Genomic DNA, 13,025 nt, shown 5'->3' on the forward strand with positions numbered 1-13,025 from the left:
TCTCTCTTTTTTTTTTTTTTTTGATCCTGTCCTGTCCCATTTGTACTTTTCGTATCTGTGTGAATATGTGCTCCTTAGTTTGGAGTAGTTTCCTTCAATGATCTTGTTAACAATCTGTTCTCTCCCATTGACTTGTGACTCTTTTACCTCTTCTCTTCCTATAATTAAAAGATGTGATACTTTGATGGTATCCAATATTTCTTGTGTCTTCTTTTCTTGTACTTTTAAAAATTGTTTACTTTCTTTGCTTATTTCATCTAGATTTATCTCCAAGTCATGATATTATATTTTCTGATTGATTCATTCTACTTATTTATAAGGCTTTCTCTTGAGTTTTCTAAATGAGATACTAAAATTTTCGATTTCATCTTTATTTCTTCACATATTCTCCTCAATGTTTTCATATATTTATTAAATTCAGTTTTGAAATTTTGCATTATCTTCCTTATTTCATTTTTGTATATATTGTATTTTCTTTGAAATCACTGAAGCATTTATTGCTAATCTCATGGATTTCTATTTGTGTCTTCTTTAAGTTTCTTGAATTCTTTGATAAGGTTTTTTTTTTTTCTTTTTTACTTAACTTCTAAATTCTGTGTCCTGGAGTTATATAGACATTCCTCATTAGAGAAAAATATCTATAGGTCTAGTGAGCTTTATGACAGGCATGCTGTTTTGGGTATTTTAGTTTTCTTAATTTGACCTAGTCATATGGACTTCTTTCTCTGATGTAATAATTCATATTATTCATAATAATAATATAATGTAATAATTTGGCCTTCCTTAGACTTGGACAGTTCAGGAGACGTATGAACTGAGATAAGCCAGATAAGGCTGGTGGATGAGCTATTAAAAGATCAGTCAAACATGGCTCCCAAACATGTGTCTGAAACTAAGCCTGTAGGTTTGTAGATGGCGGTAGGTAGAGAAAGGGAAGGTTAAGGGATGAAACAATTTTCCAACAAAAGGTGTCTCATAGAAGGGTTTGTATTCTGAAACTAGGTTTGGGGGCTTATGGATGGCAGTGGATTGGGGTAACAGTGGGGAAAGGGAAGAAGAGACTTCCTCAGGAAAGCAGTATGCACATAGAGCATATATACAGGCTTTACAGTTTATCAGTCTGGAGCCAGTCACGTGGGTTTGCAGATGGAGGAGGGTTGTGGGAAGGGAAGAAGGGAAAGACATAACTGACCTAGGAAATGTGGTACACATGCAAACCAGGTTCATGGGTCATAGGTTGGTTATTTTGATAAATCTAAAAATTAGCCCATTTTTTAGCTTTTCTTACTTACTAGAATATAGGTTTTTAAAGTATTCTTGATAATATCCTGAATTTCTTTAGTGTCTCTTCTATTGCTCCACTGCTTATTTCTGACCTTATTTATTGGTGTCTTCCCTTTATTTCGTTTGGCAATTTGGGTCAAAGGTCTGATTATTTTTTAATATTTTCAAAGAATCAGCATTTATATTTGTTGACTATTTATATTATTGACTTTGATCAATCTAAATAGTTTTGCTCTGATTTTTATTATTTCTTTCCACTTTCCAGTTTTTAGTTTGATTTATTCTTGAATTTCCAAATTTCTGAGTTGCATCTTTAAGTCATTATTCATGGTCTTCCTGTTTTTTAAATGTTAGTGCTCAGAAATACTATTTTCTGTCTAATGGATGCTTTTAATATGTATGAGAGGATTTGTTATATTTTTTTCCATTTTCATTTAAGTCCATGATTTAAAATACATTCTTTCTTAATTCCTCCTTTTCCTATTCAACATTTGATAATGTGTTCTGTAACATCCATGAATTTTGTAATCACCAGATATATATTTATTGACAATTTTAAGTTGTATAACATTGTGGTCAGATAGGATAGATGAATTCAGTTCAGTTTTTCTTAATTTCTTAAGATGTGTTTTGAGCTCCAATGTGTTGCATTTTGTTTATTATTTCAGAACTCTTAATGCAAGATTGAATAAACTGATCTAGCTATACAATTACAAAAAATAGTTTCAGAAAGAAAAGAGTTATTTTATCAAGTTCCTAAAATAAAAGATAAATCAGGTTAGTAGTAAAAAATATTCATATTTAATCAGAAAACTTTATTTCTATTCTAAAAATAAGGGCTTCCTATTCAAGAGTACTTGGCCAGATTTACAGTACCAGATTTATATTTCTTTCAGTGAAGCAGGCCTTAAGTTCAGTCAGAAATTAGTTGGTTATCCACATAAATTTATGCACTATTAGACTCATGGAAATATTTTTCCAAGTCAATCTCTACTATCGATCACAAGGTTGATGGTGATTTGTCTTCCAAAGTGATCTTCATTGGAGCTTCTACAACCATGAGAGCTATACAGCAGTAAAAATGCTTCCTGGTTAGTATCAACTCTTTTCTCCATGTCTCTTGATAATTATGAATTGTGTCTTCAGTAATAGAGTTGTCCTATTTAGTTATGGTGGACAATTAATAACAATGAAAATATTCTCTATTAATCTGATGGCTCTGGGATACCCTTGGCCAACAACTAGAGGGGCAGGCATCCTGAACCTGGCACTTGTCTTTTCACTTGGCAACCTATAGTTAGGAAAGAGCATTTCCCCCCATTATTGAGGATATCTCTAATAAATATCCATTATAAAAATGTGTGTGTGTTTGTATAATAATAGGGTTCCATGTGTCTTTTTGAAACATTCTAAGTGTTAGTTATTATTCTCTTAAACCCTCCTCCACTCTACCCTTTCTAATGTTACATAGCCAAGATCTCTAGGGTAGCAATTAGTCAGTCTGGGTTTGCAGTACCCCCCCACACCCCTTTCTTCAACTGATACACCTTTCAAATTGTCTCCTTGAAATATTGTGTTCATCCTCCTACTTTATAGATGAAAAAATGTTTCTAAAGAGGGGAAAACAGCTTTCACAAGAGCCCAAGGATTTTAGTATTCTAACTGGAGGGTGCTTGTCAATTCTATGCTGCCTTTTCTCTTATTTGTTTAATGGCTGGGGATCCTGGAAAAGAAGTGTGTTGCTCTCAGGGCTTCAGTGTGTAGACAATGTAAAAGTAATTCAATAGAATGTCTGTCATAGAAACAGACAGCTTGACTTGCACTATCTAGCTCACTTACCCCAGGAGGAGTTTGATTAAGGGAAAGACATTTGTAACTCTGATCCACACCAAGGAAGTTCAAGTCAGCTATTCTGACATATTGGCAAGAAGACACTAACTAGATTTATTTATTCCTAAATACATTTTATAGAAATATTACTTTTATTTTAATAAGAGAAGATACATTAATGTTAGGCCAGTCGGAACCTTCATGAGAGCATAATGGAGGGATGTGGGCCAACTGCCTGAGAGAAGGACTGCCTAAGAACAACTTCTTCTGTTTGTCTATGCTCCAGCGAGAGGGGGGAAATGTCTAAAACAACAACAAAAAATTCTCATCTCTGCCATATGTCTGACTACAGTGAGTCCAGAATTTGTGTCTTCTGAGCATTTTTGTTAAGAATTTTATTTTGATATTTAAAATCTGTTAAATAAGTGGTCAGAACAGGGTACATGGGGCTATGAAAAAAGATATAACTTTGAGGGATGGGAACATTTACATTATGGAGTCAATTATTTGTTTTAAATTTACTTATTTTATATTGTTCTAAAGACTTTATAACAAATACATTATTACTACACACTATATCATTATTTTTCTATATTATACTGCTAGTTTTATTTTATATTAAAAATCGCACAGAGGAGGTGTGTTTTAGAAGACTCTCCATAATTTGCTCTGCCACAGAATGTCTCAAACTCTCATTCCACTGTACCACATGTCCCAAGTATCTTATATTCCAAAAATAAAGAACTTTTTACTTTCTCTGAATGCCAAGGTTTGCAGACTTCCCTTTTCTGATGTCATTTTACTCGTTTGATGCTGTTCTAGTACTAAGGTTCCAACTACACATATTCTAAGATCCAGATTAAATAGTATTTCTCTGAGAACATGCCCCACTATCTCCACTACCTGTATGGACAAACCTTTATGGACAGCTTGAGTAGATGAACTGTGAATGGTTATACTCACTTGTTTTCCACCCTATCCAGCCCCACCAATACTCTACATTTATATTCCTTCAGAGCAAAAGCTGTATTTCTAAATCCTGGATTTAATTCACTCTCACTTATTTCTTTGTGCTTAGTAAATGGCAATCTTTTAAGTAGATTTGATAAGTGATTACCATGTTGATTGATGTTATCCAGTTAATACATTTACATATCTATCCCTAACTATTAAATGGAAGTATATAAATAAATTCAATATTCTTCATGAAGCCAGGTACATAACAATACTTTACTTCTGTCTATGTGTTGCTTTTATTGGTAAATAAAGAAACTTCTTTTGACCAATGGCTTAACAGAGTAAAGCCAAACTGAAAGAGATATATAATGAAAGTAGATGAGCTCAGAGAGAAGCCATGGAGCTACTGCTGCAGACAGATGCACTGGAACCTTTCTAGTAAGCCACAGTGGCAAGACACAGATTAGTAGAAATGGGTTAATTTAAGATATAAGAGTTAGCCAGAAATACACTTAAGCTAATGGCCAAACAGTATTGCAATTAATGTAGTTTCTGTGTGTTTATTTCTAACAAACAAGCAGCCTCCCCCAGCAATACTTCTTGGCAGATTCTCCCTACTATGATGATGAATAAAATAAACACACAGTCATTTGAAACTTTTCCTTTCAAATCTGACATCTTTGTTGGGGCAAAACTATTTACCGTCTTAGGTCCATTCACCATTCTTTCCTGTGAGACTCCAAACTTTTAACCATAATTGTTAGAAATTATATTACTCAATGTTGTTTTTTCTAAAGCTCTCATATAATGAATATCACTCATGGAAGACACTTACAAAGCCCCAGAAAGCAAGAGATGAGATTAGCTGGGGTATTTACTTTCTTTCTTAATGTTGATGGAATATTGTTGGACAATGGCTTCCAACTTTTATCTAGGACCACAACTTTTATAAGAAAGCCCATTATATGAGTTAGTTTTCTGCAAATTACTATAAACATTGGAAATTTAAACAACACAAATCAATTGCCTCACAATTTTATGGGTCACAATTGTGACAGGTCTCAATGAATTGAAATTGCAGTTTTGCCAAGGTTATATTTTACACTAGTGATGCTAGAATAGAATCTATTTTTGTCACTTCCAGATTCTAAAGTTTCCACACATTCCTTTGTTAATGACCCTCTCCTCCATCTTCAAAGCCAGCAATATAATATCACATCTCTTTGATATATCTACCTTTATCATATCTCTTTCTGACAATGGCAGGGAAACATACTCTTCTTAAAGAAGTATCGTGATTAGATTCAGCTGTCTAGATAATTCAGTGCAATGACCTTATTTCAATTCAAGGTAATTAACCTCAATTGCATATACAGAAATTTTTCCCTTCCTTTTTCTTATTTTCTTCTTTTTCTGCCAATTAACTTAAACTTGCCATACATTGTGATAAACAGGATTTCAGCATCTTTAAGGAGGTAGGACTTTTCCCCATGGACATAGCTTTAGTCCTTATCATTTCAGGTGCTGCTATTCTGTTTAATTGTAACTGAATGTCTAAAAGTGACAATAGTTTCCTGATGTTGCTAAATTTTTCTGCCTTTGAAAGGTCATTTTATACTCTTGTCTCTCTATAAGTTTTCCCATTACATTATCTTTACTTAACTTTTCGAATATGCCATAGGATTTCTTTCAAAACGTAGAGTCAAATGCTAAATCCATGTTAGGTTGAAACGGGATGGTTGGAATTTTGCTTGAATCCCTGAAGGCACTAACTGGATTTCTCTTAAAGATCATTCATTATTTCATTTCCTTAGGATGATCTTCAGCCCAGTAAGACAGAAGACTGAAGTGTTGTGCAGATTAATGGAGAATATTTCTATCACCATTTCCCTATGTTTATGTGCATAAAAACCTGAAATTTGGATTTATATTTTTGAAATAAAAGTTTTCTCACTAAGAAAAATGAATATGTGAAAAGTTTCATTATTTAAAAGCATTTATAGATGATCTAATTCTTATCTATAAACAAAAATAAAAAGCTGAATATCTGCTAATAAACTGAGACACTCTAACACAGCACTAAAATTGAAACACTCATTCCATGTCTCTCTTCCTCAAAACCATTGCTTCATGCTTAACATTTCATAAGAAACAAATCTCTGCTATATTTTTCTCTGCTCTGTGACTTTTATGCATTATTTAACATCTCTGATTCTGTCGTCTGAAATTTGGATGGTAGTGTGTAGAATGGTTTTGACAAATTGAATAGAATTTACAGTGTTTCTAGTTCTTAATAATTCCAAAATATTATTATATTATTTATTAATTTTTTTTATTGAGACAGGGTTTCTCTGTGTAGCTTTGGTGCCTAAATGGTGTGGGACAATTCTGTATTCTGTCAATTAAGTTTTAAATAAACTCTGATTGGCCAGTAGCCAGACAGGAAGTATAGGCAGGACAACCAGACAGAAAGTAGAGGTGGGTCAATGAGAACAGGAGAATTCTGGGAAGGAAGAAGCACATTCCTCCCCAGTCCTGTCCAAATACCAAAGAAGGAAGATGTGACCTACCCTGCCAAAAAAGGCACCAAGCCATGTGGCTAACATAGATAAGAATAATGGGTGAATATAAGTTACAAGAGTTAGTAAAAAGCTTGAGCTAATGGGTCAATCAGTTTATAACTAATGCAGACTCTACATTGATTTTGCGGGGCTGAATGGCTGTGGGAACTGAGCAGGACAGAAACCCCAACAACAAGGTACTCATGTTACACCTGTCCTGGAACTAGTTCCTGTAGAACAGACTGGCTTTGACCTCACAGAGATCTGCCTCCTTCTGCCTCCCAAGTGCTGGGATTAAAGACAAGTACCACCACAAACCAGCTTTAGTCCAAAACATTATTAAGCAGCATTAAATCCTCCACATTATTCAAGGTAAATACAAAACCCTCATCTCCAGAAATCATTCCTAGATTTTTCCAGATGTCTAAGTTTCCCATTACCTTTAATTTCTTAAAGTCATTATAAATAATAAGTAATATTTAGCTATTATTTACAATGGTTATCATAGTATTCTTCAGGGAAGGACTCATGAACTCTGGTTATCTGGTAGTTTCTTCCATGCCTAACCTAGTGGTAGACAGAGAATACATAAAAACCACTTGTCAAATTTTATTTTTCCAAGATAGATTGCTATTATGAAGAGTGTAATTTATCAACCCCCTTTTCCAGTTCCCAATTTGCTTCATGAGTCTCTCTGAAGTCAAGGAAGAAAGTAATGAAACATCTATTTGTGCAAGTTAGGTATCCCTTTCCTCTTGTTAATCTACAGGATTGTCATGCAATTTTCCCATTCATGGAATATAACCTTACTTCTAAATCCTCTGCTCACATCCTATATTTGGTCAAAATATAGGTTATAAATTTGACTTCAGAAAAGATGATACCTTCTATTGTCCTTACATTAATCAAAATAACATAAATTATGCTGAAGAGTTAAACTGGCTCAATGCCAGCTTTTTACCAGCTTGTGTAACATAACAAAAAGCTTTTTTTCCTTAGTGAAAAGCCTATTTAAAGTTCAGTTGCTTTCCTACTCAACAATCCATGTTTCCTTTCTTCTTCAATCTAAAATGACGCAAGATCTTTAACTACCACCCGCATTGCCTGGAACATGTTGCATTTTAAGATGTGACAGGGAATAACAATGTCTAAGTCCTCCTTTGATTATTACACTTAAGTCCTTACATCTAAATTTCAAACAAACATAACACTTTTATTATATTTCATTGATCACAACAAGAATCACATATGGCTGCATAAAAGGAGAAGGCTTGAGAAATTTTAATCCACTGGTTGGCTTGTAGAGAGAGAAAACTAAGATAGAATAAGGGTTTCATTCTCAACTTCACTTTCTAAGACACTAGCTTGACTCTACCTTATATTATATTGCATCTGTTTTTATATTCTAATATGTTTTATACTAAAGTGTCCTTAAAGATTATTTTTAAAAGTTGATTCCTATTACCACCTCTAATATTGCTCTAGCATAATCTTTGCAATATTATCTAAGAACATTAATTTCACGATTTTTATTTTCCAAATATTTTTTGAGCATTGACCATGTCACATATTATTCTAGGTGATAGAAATAAGGCCATAAACAACCTGCAAGTATCTCTAACCTCTTGAAACCTTAATCTTACTGTGAAAAGAAAACATAGAAAAAATAGAATTTATGAAAAAGTACCTATGAATAAGTGTTACAGATGAAATGCAGAAAGAAAGGAGCAATTATGATACAAGTGTACACAGATAATAGTTTTGTAGATCTCAGTAGGCATTGCAGCTGAGCATGAAATACTAAGCTTCTAGTGCAGAAATGCATAAACAAGAAAAGGAGATAAAGGATGAATCCTGATAGCTTCAAGGAAGATAGAAATGATGAGACTGAATGTATTGGGAGTAGATGGGAGCTGTTCAGAGACTTTCCAGAATTATAGAGTTCCCTGTTCTTCCTAGAAACACTGAAATGAAATCTTTGAAATAATTGCAATTTCTGATTTTCTTCTAAACTTGCTGTCAGAGGCAAAATGGCATTTTAACCAGAGTACATGGACAAATATAACTGGTTGTTTCTGCCACACATTTTTCAGGTATGTTTTTATATTTCATTTTCCTTTTTCACTTACGAAAGTCCAATGGCATGTGGACAGCCCAATAACGGTCTTTCTTAAGAACTTTAACTGCTTTTTCATTTGCTATCTTCACACAGTGTGAAATTTCTGCCTTATGAATTGCTGAAGAAAAGACTTTTAAAAGTTCATTTCAAAGCTCCTTTGAAGGATGTTCCTGCTGTGTTGATTTACCTTTGATTTCTCCTTTACATCCCACCCACATAATCTTCATGACTATATTGCTCATCAAATCCACATTGATATTTATTTATGACTTGTAGGTGATCTTTGCTCAGCTCTAATAGCTATAAAATTTTCATTAAAAGAACAGATATTCAGAACTTTCAGTACCTTTTATTAATAGCTGTACTACTTGAACCTTCCTTAAAATGAGTGAGATAAAGCAAGGCAGTAGTTGACTCAAGTCTTGTCATGCAGATTTAATTACTGAATGAAGTTGTGTGCAGCTTCTCAAACTTGCTTGCTTCTTCTGAAAGGTATTCTGATTAATATTATTGGTATGTAATCTTATTGGAAATTTTTTTTTGTGTACACATTGGTTTTATTGTAACAAAGCAACTTGTACACTTCAACATTTAAAATCTTTTTCTTCCAGTGAAAACCAAAAAACTAAAAATAAAAAAAAAATTAAAAATAAAGTTACAACAGAGAATGTGAACTCCAAATAAACCCCTACAGGTTCTGCTGATTCTCCCATTGAGTGGTAGGGCTCGAGTCATCATTAGGAGAGAATTTTATTTTAAAAGTGTCATCTTAAACTGCAAGGATGTCTGTTAAACATCACAATTAAACATGCCAAAGGAGAAGCCATGTTGTCACAATGCCCACTTACCCCCCCCAAACACTTCAAACCCACCCTTGCTGACCTTCTAACCCCCCCATTTTTTCTTTTTATTAAACAAGAGAAAGTAGGCAGATTCATGTTGGTAAATGCTAACTGTCTGTATTCACATAGACACAGTGTAATCTCTGAGCCCACTATATAAAGAAAGGAAAAAAGCTAGAATTCTATGCACTACTACACAGGGGCCTAGCACCCCCCAGCCTCCAGCAGAGCCAAAGGGGCTGGAGGGCTTTTCTTTTTTCCCACAGAGTACGGTGGTGGTGGTGTTGAATCCACAGTTCAAGACAAGAAAAGATAAAAATGAATGTAGAACAGAGTAGTGGAGATTCTTTTCCCATTGTATTTTGATCAAGACATTTCTCCAAAAATAAGTTGAGAACCATGGTATTGAGAAGCAAGACCTCAGAAACAGGGCGACTGAGCACAAGAGGGATTGGGGACATGAGGAAAATGACTGCAACTTGCTCCCAGGGACTGGAGAAATTTAAAAAATAAAAAGAAAATAAAAAAGAGAGTCGGAATCCACCATCTTCTGTGCTAGTCATCCTCGCCGTCATCCTCCTCTCCTTCTTCCCCTTCATCATCATCTTCATCTTCTTCGCCGTCATCTCCTTCCTCATCAATATCTTCTAAGCCTTCTTCTTCTTCATCATCATCATCATCATCTTCTGCCTCTCCCTCTTCATCGTCCATATCAGGAACCAAATAGTACTGCAAGGGGTTTGGCCAAATGCCATCTTTGATGACCTCTCCTAACTCATCTGCACCTGCATCAGAGTGGTCAGTAAACCAGGTAAAGAAGCTCTTTGGCTCTTCATGTTGTCTCTTCCTGCTGGCCTTATTCTGTGTTTGACTCGAGCGTTTTGTCAAATCCTTTCCAGATTTCCATTTGATTTCAGTGGACTTTGAGGATGGGTCACCACTCTCCTTCAGATGAAATTCTTTGGAGAGAACTTTATTTTTGAAGTAGGGATTTTCATCAAAATAAAAATCTATTCTGTAACCTGATTTCATGTCTTCAAATTCTGTTACTTCAACTCTGGTTAAATAATGCAGAGCCTCTTCGTCTTCCTCCCTAAGCAGTGCAGACACTTGTGGATGATTGACAAATGTGGTTACCCAAAAATTTGGGATTTTAGCAATCAATTCTGACCTCTTCTGAAAAAATGGTTGGCGGAGTTTGTTATATTTTTGTTCTACTTTTAGTATTTCCTCACTTGCTTGTTCATTAAGTCTGTCTATTTCATTTTGTACTTCGTCAATGTGTTCAATTGCTTCTTGCTGTTCTTTTTCTCCCTTCGGCAGGCCGGAAGAGGCAGACTTGTCCTCCAGTTTCGGGGAAAGAGCCGATTTGGGTTTCTTGGACTGAGGCAGAAGCGCAGATTGCCATTTAGGGGCCATGACACGAGCTAAGTGGCCAGAGGCCAGAGGACAGATACAGAGAGCAGGAAGAAACTGCAGGAACTGGAAATGGTTTTTATATAATAGATTTTGATCATGGTTTTCCCTCCATCAATTCCTTCCAGATTCTCCCTACATAAATTCATATTCTTTATTGATATCCCTCATTAAAAAGCAGACAGGAATCTTATTAATGAAGAAAAGAAATGAAGATGAAAAACAAAACAAACAAATGAACATAAAAAAAGAGAGCCCTGTAAAAAAGGACAAGGAAAACATAAATGCAGATACACATACATTGACAAACACGGCAACCCAATAAAACACAATCTTAAAAAATATATAAAAGGAAAAGACCTGTAGAGTGAGGAAAAAATCCAAATGTCCAGAGAAAGCACTATGAGACCAAAAAATTCCAAAATTACCAGGGTTCATTTTGTGTTGACTGTCTACTGCTGGACAGAAGGTCTGACCTTAAGAATGGCTTGTACACTTGGTATATACTTAATATTCTTTTATTCTGGAACTATATTCACCATCTTACATATCATCTAAATTGTTAAAGGCATACCATATAACATTTACTACTTTATTTCTTAAGGTGCACTATATACTGGTATTAACTATAAGTACATTAAAATACAAAGTTATCTAGTCTTTAATCTTTCAGACCTGTATCAGTTGAGCAAGAACTTCAAGATTCTTCTGCCTCAAGCCCCTGTACAAAACCAATCCTACTTTATGCTCTGACACTACCATTATTTTAAGTATCTCATACTTTCAGATTAGGGATGTTCACTGTGCATACCTAAAGAGATATTTCTGGCATGTAACAAGTTTATTTTTAACCTATAAATCATATTATTTTTTCTAGTTGATATACCATTTTGTATACCTGTATTACCTATTTTGCCAAGGGATGAAAATTTTCTTGCATTATAGCTGAAACTTGGTAACTTCCATTGCATTGAGGGTATTCTAACATATATGCAACAAGCTATGGTGTACTTCATGTATGTCTCATACTGGAAATGAAGTCAACTCATGAATCTTGGAGGAGAACCTACAAGAAACACACTACCATGTCAGTATAATCACAATTCTAAATATTTTTCCTCACATTTCCTGTTCCCAATGTTCCTCAATTGTCTGTAGTTCTTTATATAGAGTTGAGGTCTTGTGGACTTTGCACATACACATTGGCAAGACATATTAGAATCTTCCTTGCTCAGCTCATGTTTGAGCATTCTTCAAAATATTTCAAGTGACCACAGTATTTATGATAGAAAATAATAAAGTAAGAATGAGATTGAATCTAGAACAAGGACTGTTGATCAACTAAATTTAGAATGGAATACTAGAGGCTATGAAACCATGGGGATTTAGTCAGAGCTTCCTAACTACAACAGTAACTATGTATAAGAACAAAGCTCAAAAGTCAAACTTCTTATGTAGATCCTCCTTTTTTTGATACTAAAACTAGAACTTTTGTAGGTAGAAAGAATAGGTACAGAGAAGACTAAGGAGCTATAGCATATCCCTTTCATGGAAACATCAGCACTTCAAAGTAAAAAGAAAAAAAAACTGGTAGATGTTAAACTGTATTAATATTACAACACTATCTATAAAATTCAAATGACTTTTTTATTTCATTGTAAAAATTAAAATACATTCACATACTCACATGCCACAAGGTTCTTTAAAAGAGTTAGGGGTTATGCTCACAGCAATATTTTTTATTCATATGGTAAAGATAGACAAGCAATATTTAAAGACTCTGATTATATCACAAACCACAGTGCATCTTATCTTCCAGCAGTTAGAAAGTAGATACAAGAGGATAAAGAGTTCTAATCTAAATAAGCCTTGGCTACGTTTGCATTTAAGATCAACTCAGAATGCATTAGTTCCTATCTGAGAAAAAATGTTTAAAGATGACTTAAACTATACTAAACTTAAAGGTTTTTTTCCCTCTTCAGCTGCTCATTGATGCAAACAGCTAACCAGCTGTTT

General features: G+C 34.3%; 1 protein-coding gene across 1 annotated transcript; it reads right to left on the reverse strand.

Annotated features, from left to right (window-relative positions):
* Positions 1–10,148: 10,148 nt before the first annotated feature.
* Positions 10,149–11,012, reverse strand: LOC130884041 (protein SET-like). The gene has a single exon (XM_057784963.1). It carries the CDS (start codon positions 11,010–11,012, stop codon positions 10,149–10,151), a length of 864 nt encoding a protein of 287 aa, XP_057640946.1.
* Between the last annotated feature and the right edge of the window lie 2,013 nt (positions 11,013–13,025).

The sequence above is a fragment of the Chionomys nivalis genome, chromosome 11, assembly GCF_950005125.1.
Source record: "Chionomys nivalis chromosome 11, mChiNiv1.1, whole genome shotgun sequence".
Classification (NCBI taxonomy): Eukaryota; Metazoa; Chordata; class Mammalia; order Rodentia; family Cricetidae; genus Chionomys; species Chionomys nivalis.

Excerpts from the sequence above, each read along its gene's own strand:
- LOC130884041 (XM_057784963.1), bottom strand. The coding sequence starts at position 11,012 with ATGGCCCCTAAATGGCAATCTGCGCTTCTGCCTCAGTCCAAGAAACCC.